Source organism: Solenopsis invicta, chromosome 3 (assembly GCF_016802725.1).
Source record: "Solenopsis invicta isolate M01_SB chromosome 3, UNIL_Sinv_3.0, whole genome shotgun sequence".
NCBI classification, from domain to species: domain Eukaryota; kingdom Metazoa; phylum Arthropoda; class Insecta; order Hymenoptera; family Formicidae; genus Solenopsis; species Solenopsis invicta.
This window is the reverse complement of record NC_052666.1, coordinates 30,277,380-30,291,551: the sequence shown is the minus strand read 5'-3', so window position 1 is coordinate 30,291,551 and position 14,172 is coordinate 30,277,380. Positions and strand designations below refer to the sequence as shown.

The window sequence follows — 14,172 nt, the reverse complement described above, 5'->3', positions numbered from 1 at the left end:
GACGGATCTTGGTGGCTAATAATATTTCATGTAAAATTTTACAATTTTCGGCTCATGCAAACTGCGCGCTGATTATTTGTTGGTTTTGAAATACGGTTTTATAATTTATAGCCAAATTCCGTATCATTTCATCAGTTTAATTTACAAGCAATTTAATAATACATTGATGCATCTTGAAATGATGTGAAGAAACTTTATTGCGAAAATTATCAGAATTTGAACTTGGATCTATCTACAGTGCCCTGGCATCTTATCAATTTGATTACCGAGCTGAAAATTGTAAAAATTCACACGAAACATTATTAGATTCCAACATTCGCTTCAATCGAAAAATCGCGTTCTTCTTTGCTCAATTGTGTTATTCACATTACCCTAATTTCATTTATTATTGTTAATAACAATTTATCTAAACCAAAGTTGGCGCAGAGCATTTCAATTTAATATTTTAAAAATATAATTATTGTAATTATATTTGTTTAAGATAATTTTATATCACGATTTTATCCATAATAACTTAGTTACTGATGAATTAAAAGAATTATAATATAACAACATACACGTACAAATAATCAACAAAAATATACAATAATCAAATATAAAATAATAATTATTATAAAAAATATGGCCGTCATTATGAAAAAAAATATGAGCGCAAAGCAGTGTACTAAAAAAGTTTTGATTATATTATTGATTTTCACATAAAATCCGCAAGTTTTCGCAACTTTTAAAAATTACACGTTAAACTACCTTAAACAATTTTTAGATATAAGTTTGAAATATTTCTGGGAAATATCTGGACGTATAATAAATATTAATAGTAACAGTATGATATAAAAAAAGAAATTCATTATAAATAATTTCAATATATAACGAGTATTGTCAAAAAGTTGTTAAAAGTTTGTTTACTTTCTAATGTTTCATGTTATTTATATACTAAAACAGTATAGTTTGTAAGAATACATAACAAAGTAAAATATACTAAAATATACATATAAAATGCGTTTCTCGACAATAAGCGTCATATTGCGAGAATTATTATTTTGCATTTATATTTGTCTAGTAACTACACTAATTGTTATTATTTAAGATACTAACATTTATCCGAAAAAAATTTTTTATATATAATTATATGTAATTATTAGGGATGTGCGGGTACCTGAGATTTCGAATTCGGATCGAGTCGGGAATTTTTTTCGAGATCGGGTCGGGATTTGAAAGTTTGTAAAATTCGGGTACCCGAAAAATTTTGGATACCCAAAATTTACGGGTACCCGAAATCAAGTCGGGACCCAAAATCGAGTCGGGTCTCGAAATCAGGTCGGGATCCAAAATCAAATCGAAATCCCAAAATTTTGTAAATTTTGAGTACTCGGATCTAAAGTCGGGTCAAATAGCGGTTAGAGGTCTAGACACTTTATACACTAATGTGAGAAAAAAATTACTAAATTTACGTAAGGCATTTCGTTTATACTGAATTACTAAATTTAAATACTGCCAATGAAATATTTACTTACAGTACATAAGTATTTACTCAATAAAAAATGATAATTAAATTAGTGGCAACTCCTTGTATTAAATAAATATATATTTACGTTTGGAAAAATTTTATTGGGGCAATATTCATACAAATAATTATTAAAATTTATTAATTTTTTTCTCACATCAGTGTATAAAATATTTAAATCTATGGCCGCTCCTTGACCCGATTTTAGATTCGAGTACTCAAAATTTATAAAATTTTGAAATTTCGGGACCCGATTCGATTTCGGGTACCCGAACTTTACAAACTTTCGGGTCCCGATCTGATCCCGCAAAAAAAATCCCGATCCGAAGCTCGGGCACCCGTAATTTCGCCCCTAGTAATTATATATTACATACAATATTGTTTGTATATATATTAAAATATGTATAATTATATAATTTTTATATACATATAATTACATGTATAAAAAACATATTTCCGTGTAATAATTTTTCAATTTAGACAGACAAAGTCAATATATTTAAAATTTAATGAGATTCTCTGATGAGATTTTTACAATATGCGTTGTCATAAACAACTTTATGCAACTCTAACTCGAAAGAAGCAGAAAGTGATAGAATGAAAATATACGGCTGTTTGCAGCTACTTCTTTCGAGCGTTCGGCTTGCAGAAATCCATCCGGAAGTAATCCAAACGATTTCATTCACTTCGCTGCGCATTCTTCTGTGCTATCCTCCCCGTTGCGACGCGGTAAAATTGTTTATTTTCCCTCCGATCTTCTCTCCTGCGTTATATACCGCGTGCCGCCCGTCGCGCACAGGCCCCATAAAACGAGCACGTGATTATTCTAGGTCACTTACTCAAAATAAACTTCGCGGATAGCGCACCGGGAATCCGTGATATAACCCTCTCTTCCTCCTCCCTTTTCTACAGTCCCTTTGTATAAATTTGTGCGAATTCGTTCTCCCGTGATAATCGGAAGTAACTGCAGCGTGAGTGCAGCGCAACTCCCATATAAAAAGTTTCACCAAGAGTTTATTGCCACCTTTAACAAGTCTTCTCGTGTATCGTAAGATTTGTACGTGACATGGAGAATCGTCTTCGTCGTTGGCAGCGGAAATTGTTTCGCCGAGACAAAAATAATAGATATCGGCACGAGATAAACAGTGGTTCTTGACAATCTTGAACAAATACGTTACAGAAATTCTAAAGAAAAATAAAAGATTTTGTTAAAGAACTTATTTATTTTTCGAATAAAAAATATATTTTACTTAAGTTGTAAAAATATATAATACTTCTATATGTTTGTTGGCTTTCTTCCTGCGTTTATCATATAAAAATGTTAATAGAAGTTTTTATGCAGAAAAAAGCAAGGCCATTCTTTTTAATGTTTTAAGAAGATATTTTCGCTTCTGGGCTTAAAAAAAATTATACGATTTTTTTATGTTTTTTTAATATTTTGAATCGAGAGAGAAAGAGAGCAGATTAAAGGTAAGGCAAGGACTTGTAAAAGTTTTTATTAACATATAAACTGTTTATAAAATGTTTAACGTGGTTAATTTTTAATGATACTTTTAAAAACTGTTACCACGATGACTCATTTAGTTTTAATTCGCTTCAAAATTTTTAGGAAATATTCACATGTTTCTCTTTCGGTCAACTAAATAAAAATTCAAACTTTTTGATTTTTTCAGTAAGAAAAAGTCTTGAAAAGAAAAGCAAAAAAAATAGATTTTTTTTTAAACTTTACCGTTTGTGAAAAATCTATTCTTTTTAACTTGATTGATCGGACGAGAACTATATTTATATAAATTAAGAATTTCTTTTCATTTTTTACTTCAAATACCTTATGGATCTTGAATAATGGGCAAGTGAGCTGACATTTTTATGACACGCTTATACATATAATTGCCAAATAATTATAAAAAATATCTTTACTAATGTTTAAAAATATTTGTAAAGAACATTCAAATATTAAAGAACAAATGTACTAAATTCCAAGTTTATAGCTTTCATATTTTTTTCCCCAAAAAATTCATAGGGTACAAAAATATACAAGAACACTCGATCAAAAATCCATTGAAATCTGTGGCACGTATTTTACAGAACATAATTTCTCGCTGTTTCAGAGAGCTCATATTTTTCAATAACGGTTTCATTTGGCGGTTATATCTCAAGTTGCATTTTTCTCTTCTATGTGGCTTTATTTCTTGCGAAAGTTATGTTGCAAGAAAATTTCTTTATCTACCATCCAATATATCATTTCAAAGAAAATGTTCGATTTCAAAGCGTAACTGCTGCTTCGAAAAAGATGCGCTCATACTCTTCTTACTCATACGTATGTATAACTTACAAGTAGGCGGAAATGGATCCTCATAGATCTCTGTAACACATGTGACGTAAACGAGGGTCCGTATATCGACAGGGGTAGTAACTCTGGGTAGTAAATGAACGATCGTTCAAGGGAAAGTTAACCATCCTATTGGACACGGATTTCGCGTGAGCTCGAACTTGAGCTTATCCTGGTGAAAGGACACTTGTCAATGAGACGTCGAGAACGTCTGGAACACGGCCATCAATAACAGCGATTGCTTATATGTTATACTTCATGAAAGATCCTCTGCACGTAAGACATCGTTTCTTCAATGTTCAATTCAATCCCCCCCCCTTTCTCTATCTTTCTTTTTCTGCCAAATTCGCTTTGTATAAACTGCAAATTATATTGATGATAGATTCATTTAAATTTAATGAACCTAGACAGAAATTGCAGAAATTCTAGAACTAAAGAAATGACATTTTTTATTGTCCTTTTATTCATCATAAAAAAAATTGAATTTTTGAAGATACAAATATCTATGATGTACTTCTGGTTTCTGTGTATAACACATTTACTCTGATCCATATAAATAAAAGGTATGTATAAAGAGAAGTTAAAACATTGTCTTATATTTTCATGTTTATATTTTTATTATCTTTTTGCATTATAAAAAGTTTTATATAAAGTTTATGAAAATGAGTTTAAATAAACTGAAATATAAATATATGTATATATGTATATAAAATGTATGTTTGCATAACTTTAGTTTGTAGAAGTTGAAGTATAGATAAAGGTAAATGTCAAAATAAATGTTTGAAAAATATATCATACAAAAAAATCTTATTCTTGTTAAGATTGACCTTGTAATTCGGAATTGTCGTTCGACGAAATTGTTTTTATATACATTTGTAATACATTCTATTATACATGTATATAAAAAAATAACAGTACAATTCCGTATTTTCCATAACAGCATAATCTTCTTTACTATAAAAATTGTAGATTATAAAGCAGTTTTATTAGTCAAATTACAATTCAAACTATAAATTTTTATTTTTGCGAATATTCAATAGACAGTTTCACAGGATCAAAGGTTGGTCGAAGGAGCACGACTTTTCCTTATTCTTGGAAAAGAACGAGAACACTCTCAAAACGATTTTCGAGGGTTTATTTTAACAAACTCGCGGTAGAAAATATTTTTGTAACATATTGCATATGAAATTTTTATACCGTGTCACACATAGCAATTTTCTCAGTGTAGCATAAAGCAATATCTTGTATGAAGCACAACACAAATATCGCGCTGCGCATCGTATGCAAAACATCACGTGTATGTCCTTTAAAACAGAAATGTAATGATTTCGAGTACATGGTTTCGAGTTACCATCTGCTATTATAACTCTCTCATTCCAACGTACAAACCAATGAAAAGACTAAAGTATCAAAAATATGATAAACGAAGTAGTCTCTCACTCCGAACAAAGTTTTTTCGAGAAAAAGAAGCGGAAGGGACAAAAACAGACAGAGAGAGATTTTTATTTGTACGCATAAAAAATTGGAAGAGAGGGATCGTTCGGTAAAATTCTAGATCTCCGCATCTTTACACTCTCCAAATTGAAATGCGTGTCGATGCATAGTATAAGAATTTTATAAAAGCCTGTCAAAAATTAAATTTTTAACAATAATTAATATACGTAGTAATAATTTTTAACAATAATTAATATACGTGTAAGACCATGAAGTGTACAATACAATTAAAATCGAAAAAAAGACACAACAGTTAACAACAGTCATAGTGGACTTTAATGCTCAAATCACAATTCATAAGTGATTTTATATCTTTTTGTTTATATTCTTCTAGTTCTTAACCTGCGTTACCATCGGTCTTCAAACGAAGCCTTCAAATTGACATACAAATCTAAACAAGGAGGCCTTTCACGGTCGTAGCTGGATCTTAGTGCTTTTATGTATTCGTGTGATCTTATATACTTTCTCAGACTCAACCAAACTGCGCGCCGTTACTTTCAGTCATACAGCACAGCTATAATCGAATAAGAGTTAGTAATATCACTTTTATTAACTTAAAATTAATTTAATACTTGATGCTCACTAGCATCTATATTAACCCTTTCCTCCCTAAAAAAACTGTAAAAAATTTATTGCAAAAAATATCACCTTAGCCAAGATTCGAACCTGGGACCTCCCGAATCTCCTGCCATAAATGCTAGTAAGCATCAAGTATTATTAAATTAATTTTAATTTTATAAAAGTGATATTACTAACTCCTATTCGATTATAGCTGTGTTATATGACCGAAAGTAACAGCGCGCAGTTTGGTTGAGTCTAAGAAAGTATATAAATCACACAAATACATAAAAGCACTAAGATCCAGCTACGACCGTGGAAGGCCTTCTTGTTTAAAATTGTCTGTTATATGTATCGGTCGAATATCTTTCTATCTTCAAATTGACTCAGAAAAGTAATATTACAATAATAAAATATATGTACATAATGTGTTTCTGTATTGAAAAAAAAATTAATGAAAAACTATAATATTTAATTTAATACGTGCAACTAAATATTGAGCTGATTTAATTAAGTCTTGATTAAAAAATTTGAATAGTTGACATGAATAAACTATACCTATTTTTGTGCAACTAAAAAACTATTAAATCAACTCAATTTTAATTGGTCGTATCGGATTAAATATTTTAGTTTTTTAATAAATTTTTTTTCTCAGGGTGTATATAATGTGTAACAGAACATTAACGTTCCTCGTAGTATGACGTTTATTGCTGAAAAACATGTATATTTTAGTTTTACATATGTCACTTTGTTTAAATATTGTTACAAACAATAATATTTTTACATATAAATATAATAATATGGAACATATCGGAAAATAAGCCAAAACTTTTACGATACGTTGTAATTTTATATTGAGCTTATTTAATAAATCATCTTTTTTTATTAATACTTACTACACTTCCAAATATTTTCCATAAATCTTTTACACGTCTAAAGATTTTTTTAGTAACTTTGCAATTTAGAAAAGTTACATATTTTATGTAAAAATCGGACAATGTTTAAACAAGAGATTTTTATTACGTCGCTCTGCGCTCATATTTCATAATTTATGACGATAATATTTTTGACGTTAATTTTATGCTTTTAATGATTATTCATATATTATAATGTTGTTGTTATATTATAATACTTTTTTAATTAATTAAGAATTAAGCTGTTATAAAAAATAATCAAGTATAAAAGTATTATAAACAATTATTTAAAATAATTATATCTTTAAAATATTATATCATAAACTGTAATTTTAAATAGGAATTAAAATATTGCACAGAAATATCTTGTGCGGTAGCAGCGATTCAACCGATGCGAAATCAACGCACGGTTCTCCAAGAAAGAAGAAGTTTCTCCGTCGCGCGGAGGAAGTGTCAGAGAAAATTGCGTTGTTGCAAAATCGACGAATCCGCGGGATAAAGTTATGCTTTGACCTCGCTGAAAAGCCAAGTTTTACGGGTAACAGCAAAGGGCACTTAAAAGTGCGCCCGCGGCAGTCACGTTTCCATGCGGTAAAATATGGGATGTCCGTTCCACCGTTATCGCTCTAAACGATAGTATTTTATGATTCCGTGTAAAGCTTTCGCGTAAGCTCCCGTAAGCATTCATAAGGTTAGAGACGGTTACATTCATTACGTATGCACGTGCGGGACACTGAATAGACTCGGAAGTAGCTCGCCGGAGTTGCGTGCATGTCGTGAAAGCGTATGAAAGCTCGCGAATGTTGCGATAATTGACGTAATACCGGTAATATCAATGCAATTAAAAGCATTGTTTCTCTTTGGTTTCTGTTAAAGTTTTATACATATATTTTTCATTTATCGAAGAAATTTATTTAGCAAACTTACAGAAGATGTTTGTGTTATAAAAATTAAATTTCTGAACACACACACACACACACACACACACACACACACACACACACACACAACTAATCAATACCTTTCCCTTTCCTGAATAGAATAAGAATTAAAAAGTCGCAGGATTGAGTTATTTTTTAAATAGACAAAAGAAAAAAATATGAATTAAGATATATGAGTCAAATAAAGTATGAATGAGGTCCATTTTTGAATTTATAACTTAAAAACGCGCTTAGAGTGTATGCTTACTGATTTAGAAGATAATAATAAATTTCTTTGTTACTTTTAAGTTACTTTTTATTCAATTCTATTACATTTATAAGCATATAATAATTATAATATTCAATATCAGAGTTAAAAAATTCTTTTTGTTAGATACAAATATTTTATATAGAATGTATATTTTTATCTTTATGAGTGATTAAAATAATGATTTTATTCACTTATTCAGTTTATTATAATATTTCCAATTTTTAAATTGAGTTCACAAAAAATAAAATTAATTAAGTGAATCTTATTACTCAGATATTTTAATTATTTTATTAGCCTTCATGTCAAATGCATTATGATAACGTAATGATTTTTCCTATATTTTGAATGCACAAATTATATTTAAATAAATTTATGTTGATGTTAATCTGAAATTATTTCCAGTAATTATTCAGTAATTTAGTATCGCTGGATCGATTTTAAATTTAATGTAATATTAATATTTACGCTGCAAACGAGATGATGCATTGCGCTAATGCACTTTCGACTAAACGGAAGAACGAAGTGAGCAACAAGAGTGCAACGAGGTCAAAAATAGCATGCTTGTTACGGCCAACAAACCACTCAAAGTTTTCTTCCCATGTAATTTTGATGAATCACATAATACTGTTTTATTCGTGAAATAGATAACTGCGGCTAATCGTGATAATTAAGCAATCTTATTACCACCAGTAAACAAAGTTATAAGCAACACATTTTATTAAAAAATTGTTGAAGAGAATGTTTGTTAAAAAAAAGTATGAACAACTTTTAAATTATATCTACCTTTTTTCAAATAAAATTTTTTAAGCAGTACAATTTATTTCAAATTTATTAAAAAAAAAAAAGATAATTCCTCAAAGATTCTCTTGAAACTTTTTAGTGTTAAAAAGAGGTTAGTTCAATGAGATAAAAAATTAACTCTCCTTTTATTTATTAAATTTTGTAAAAGCTTTCTGTACATTTTAAATAATAAGATTGCTATTTAAATTTTTTAAATAAATTAGAGCTTGAAACTTGCAACTAAAAAAACGTGTTTTATGAATAAAAACATATATTAAAAATAAAATTAATTAGATGAGGCTAAAACATTAAAAACATTTAAAGAAAATTTATGCGCATTACTTTGAAAAAGTCAAATAGCCAGAGAAATAAAACAGAAGATAAAGATATTATGGTTTGGAAACTACCATACTTTTTTAAGTTTTTATGTCTCAATAATTTCACTTGTAAGTTCCCTCAATTCCCGTAGTAAAGAGTATTTCAGAAAATAAAATTAATAGCGTCCCACGCGAAAAGCTGTCCAAGAGCCCGCCTACAGATAAAATGGTCTGACCCTTCTGGTATTTTCTACTGTACACTTCAAAGAAAACAGCAGGAAATTTGATAGCTCGTGATAAAGACTCTTGTGATAAACGTATATTTAGCGGATTATCTCTGTGAGAATTTAATAAACCTTTTTGCAACATGTTGCAAGAATTACGATTTAGAGTTAGTTTCTTAAATCGTATTGGTTCTGAAATACATCAAATTTATGAATTAAAATAACTAAAAATATAAAATATCATTAACTAATACTTATTCATAATAATTAATCAAAATTAATAATTTATCGAAAATAAGAAGCAAATATTTAATAATTAATAAAGAACAATGATAAAATAGTAAAGACGTCGAAGTAAAATTAGCTTAAATTTTTTTGATATATTTTTTATCAAATCAATTATATCAGTTTTACTATTATTACTTATCAGTCTTACATTAATATAATTTATTGTAATAAAATTTATGGTGGTACGATGATTTACAAAACTTGGTAGATTTTATAAAAATATTGATATAATCTCTATAATAATCTTTATAACAACATGAATAATCAGTACAAAATTGTATGATTACATTATTATCAGCTACATTGATAAAAAATTAATATCAGTTGTATCTGACTTTTTAAAGTGTTATTAGCATGCATAAAACAGAAAATAATCAGTTGAATTTTAATCTATATTTATTTATTTCGCATATACTTTATATTTCAATCACTAAATGTTATTTGTGTTAAGTAAAAAAAGTAAAATATTAAAGAGATACTAATTTAGGAAATCGGTTCGCATTCAGCAACCCTTTTCCCTACATATCATTTTATTTATTAAAAAGTGGATTGAAACAAGAGTTATAAGTCAAGATTGCTATATTATCGAACAAGATTGTTACTATCTCTTTTAAACTTTCCAGTTCGCATTTGTCTTTGTTTCATTCTTTCATCAGAATCTTTGAAACGTTTCTTATCGGAAGAATTACCAAGAATATGCGCAATTCTCATTATAGGAAAAAGGCAGTTAAGAACGTTCGTGATTGCGAAACGATGACGGAATCAATTTTCTGTTATTTGTTTGTAGATTTTTTCCTCGATCAAAATTTGCGATTGCTTCTTTCCCCAGCGATCGGAAAGAACGCGACAGCAGAATTTAATTATCGTCGTTCAATTAATATCGTAAACGACGTAAACTATGATGCGTTTTTAATTCAAATTGTTCTTAATTCAAAAAGATTAACGTAGACGATAATAAAATTAACAAAGTTAAAATTATTCTGCAAAGTATAAATATTATACGATTGGAGCGTGCGATCGCTGCGTAACTCGGTATAACTTACGTGCGTTTCCATGGCGGTTTCTTGGATTATTGTCCGTCGAGTGAGTTTTCTTCTCGGAGCTGCGCGCTTCTTCTGACCCTCAGAACAGTCGGTTCTGAAACATATCGCGCATTATTAATTAATCGTCGATATCGTCCAGTATTTTCCGGTATCGTAAAAAGGGGAAAAGAAAGACGCCGCGGCGTTTTCCTTTTATCGCGGTTGCCGCCATTGATTCGCAGCACCGCGGACCACCAATATATTTACTCACTTCGATAATTTTGCGACTATTAGCTATATAAAATGTAACGGTAATTATTACATCATGCGACTAATGAGCTTATAAATGATGCAAAGCACGCGCAACAGATTATGCTACCGTCATGTGTAAAGGAACGCTTTGACGTGGCTTCAGTCTTCCGCGCAATAAACTCGGGATCGGCTGTTACTATCGAGTTCAATAATCTGTAACCGCGAGCTCTGACAGTATTTTGATAAAGGAATTTCACATGAAATCGTTGACACTTGATTGATTCGAGTAATAAATATTGACACATTGTACAAAGGCAATCCTTCACGTCGGTAGTTTTATTAATAAAAATTCAATACATGTAAATATGCAATAATAATATTTTTGATGAGAGTGATACGCTGACAATATCAATTAAAAATATTGTCACTGTTTAATTTTTGTTATATCAAAACAGATTTAGGGTAAGTGCACCTATTATCGTGGCGTTTTCTGAAAATCCCAACTTCAATGCATCTTAAAAAAAAATAAATGAAAAGTTTAAACTTTTTTTCTTAACGTTTATAAAAAAACTAAAAGAATATATAAATCCATCTATCATTAACGAAATGCAATTTTATTAATATTAAAATTAATAAAAACGGAATGCGCTTATCACCGTGGTCATGTACAAATTATCGTGTACCCGTTTCTACGAATTTACTAATTACCGTGACCCAAATACCGTTGATGAAAAAAATGTATTTCGTAATGCTAGTTCTCATGCTGTGCTTACTTCGTGAGCTACTGTCATCGTGGAGATCGCGTTTTGACAGTTATCAAGAATTATGTGTATATCAGGTAAATTTGTATTTTATAATATCAAAAGCTGTGTATCACGCGCGTAGCGTGAAAAAATGATAGAATGATAGTAAACTAAATACTTATGTGTCAAGTTATTTGCACTTTCACTGAAACGAGAATACCGCGGTAATACGAGTACCAACAACATGCGCATTGCACCTAATTTCGTGAGTAAATTTGATTTACTTATTAAATGTATTCATATTTCCTTTATTTGATTTTAATTTATTTTACTTTCGATTGGGTTAAATGTGAAATAATTTTTTTCTATATGTACTCTTTTTTTAACGAGCTATCATCTATTTTCCGAAAATCACGGTAGTAGGGCAGGCCACGATAATAGGTGCACTTACCTTATTTTAGAAACTTTTTATGAAAACAAGAATAATTGAAACAAAACACATATGTATAGCCGATTATATCTCCTTATTATGAGTTTATGGATAGAACGTAAATGTGAAGATTAATTTTACTTTCACCGATATAATTATTTTGAGCTAACAAAAACTTACTTTCTGATCTTTAGCTAAACTTTCAAACACAGATTAGAAAATAATTTTTGGTCAAGCGTGATAATATTGCTGCAAAAAATTTGACATTCTAGTAATCAGCTTAAACATTCAATATAATATTATATGCCCAGTAATTAAGATTATTAATAATATATTAATAATATTATTAATAGTTCACAATACAATTATTTTAAGATCTGTATTTCAGCAAAATTGTTCCTTCCGGGTTGTTATGCGACAGTTCATTACGAAATTAATGGCCGTTTAAGTTGATGAACGATCGAACAAGAACTAATCAACGAAATCTCGCATCGATGATACATACATAGAATGGCCCGGCACGCCTTTGTTTGTTTTTTAATTAGTCGTGTATTAGTAGGTCAGACAACCAACACCTCTTCTTCTTTTGTAACACTACGCTCTCCCGGTCTATTATCCAGATACGATAATCATTAGCGATCGATCGGAAACCGAAGACAACAGCCACGGAATTTCGTAACTTGTTTGGCAAATGAGTCGTCAAGGATATCGAACAGTATCCATTACAGGATAGTAATACCCGTTGACGTATCCATTTAGTCTTTGTAATAGATACAAGATATCACTCGTGCACAAGTGTTGCTTAAAGAAGATTAATTAAGAAAATAGAATAAATTGTGCACAAGAAATAAATGATCGGAAATAATTTTTACCGAATTAGATAAGTTAATATATTCTTTTAATTAAATTAAGTTAATGTTAATGACTTGTAAAATTAATTGTACTTAAACCGTAAAAATTGTATGAATAAAAAATGACTCAGTTAAAGTTGCATTAAGATTAAATTAAGATGAATTAAAAGTTAATTTTATTTTGAAAAGCATTGTTTGTATTAAATTAGAATGTTGTAATTTTTTAAAATCAGATTACTCTAAATAATAAAACAATCATAATATGAATGATGCAATAAATTTAATATTTTATTTGTAAATTAAATTTATGTAAAATAAAAAAATATTCTTTTTGTGGGAATATATTTTTTCTTTATCAGATAAACTTTTAATTTAAGTAAAATAAGTTAAAGTTTATGTTCTTTAAAAATAACTAGTTAAAGTTAACAGTTTACTCGTTCAAAATTAACAAAGTTAAGTTATTAATTTTTTGACTTTACTATTTAACTTTTAACTTTTTAAATACTACCCAATTCGAATTTCCGTAATTATCTTAATCTTCCAGAATCTTTATCATTTAATTGTCATTAAAAACTTTTTTATTTTATTTAAAAAAATCTTGTAAGTGAAAAGTCTATCGATACCTCGTTTTTTTATTTTTTTTATTTTTTTCAGTACTTGGCCTCTTTGGCAAAATATTTTATTAATTAATCTTCCATTGCACTTCCATTTTCAATTTTTAGTATAACTAAATTGCATAGCTCTCGAATTTACCGATACATTTTTATATTTACTCATAGAAAGTAAAGTTGAAAATATGTAACACTGGCTACAAGAGGATTCATTTATTTAGAAAATTCATGATAATATAATAGCAGTAACTAAAGCGAATGGGACTGTATTAGTCCTTAGATGTCACCTAAAATTAAAGAATTCCTCTGTGACTCCTGTTAAGACCTCTCTTTTTTTAGGCTTAATACAAAGAGCTTGATCCCTAAAATAGCCTCTAAATTTCTTTTAGGTTTAATATAGACCTTGATTCTTATATAGCCCTAGTTCCATAAACTTTAATGTAACTTTAGTCTGTTAGGCTTGATTCAGTGCCAGATTTCCTTGCCTTCGTAGTCTTCAAAAAATATGTACAAAGTGGTCTTAAAGTTCAGTGGTTTGTTACTGTTTTCTCGCGCAAGATGACGATAAATTAAGAATCTAATATGTTGTAGGTGGATGTAAACCTGGATCTTTGGCACAAAGAACAGACGTGCAACTAACTACCGCTAAATTCGTATTAAATTA

At 29.2% G+C, this 14,172-nt stretch overlaps 1 protein-coding gene across 14 annotated transcripts in view; it reads right to left on the bottom strand.

The window, feature by feature from the left end:
* Nucleotides 1-14,172, bottom strand: part of LOC105204554 (secretin receptor) — a 90,683-nt gene that overhangs the window by 30,810 nt on the left and 45,701 nt on the right. For all 14 annotated transcript variants that reach the window (XM_039446408.1, XM_039446409.1, XM_039446413.1 and 11 more), the window contains one exon: nt 10,643-10,736. In XM_039446408.1, coding sequence (XP_039302342.1) covers nt 10,643-10,654 — 12 coding nt within the window. In that variant the 5' untranslated portion in view covers nt 10,655-10,736. The remainder of the gene's footprint in view (nt 1-10,642; nt 10,737-14,172) is intronic.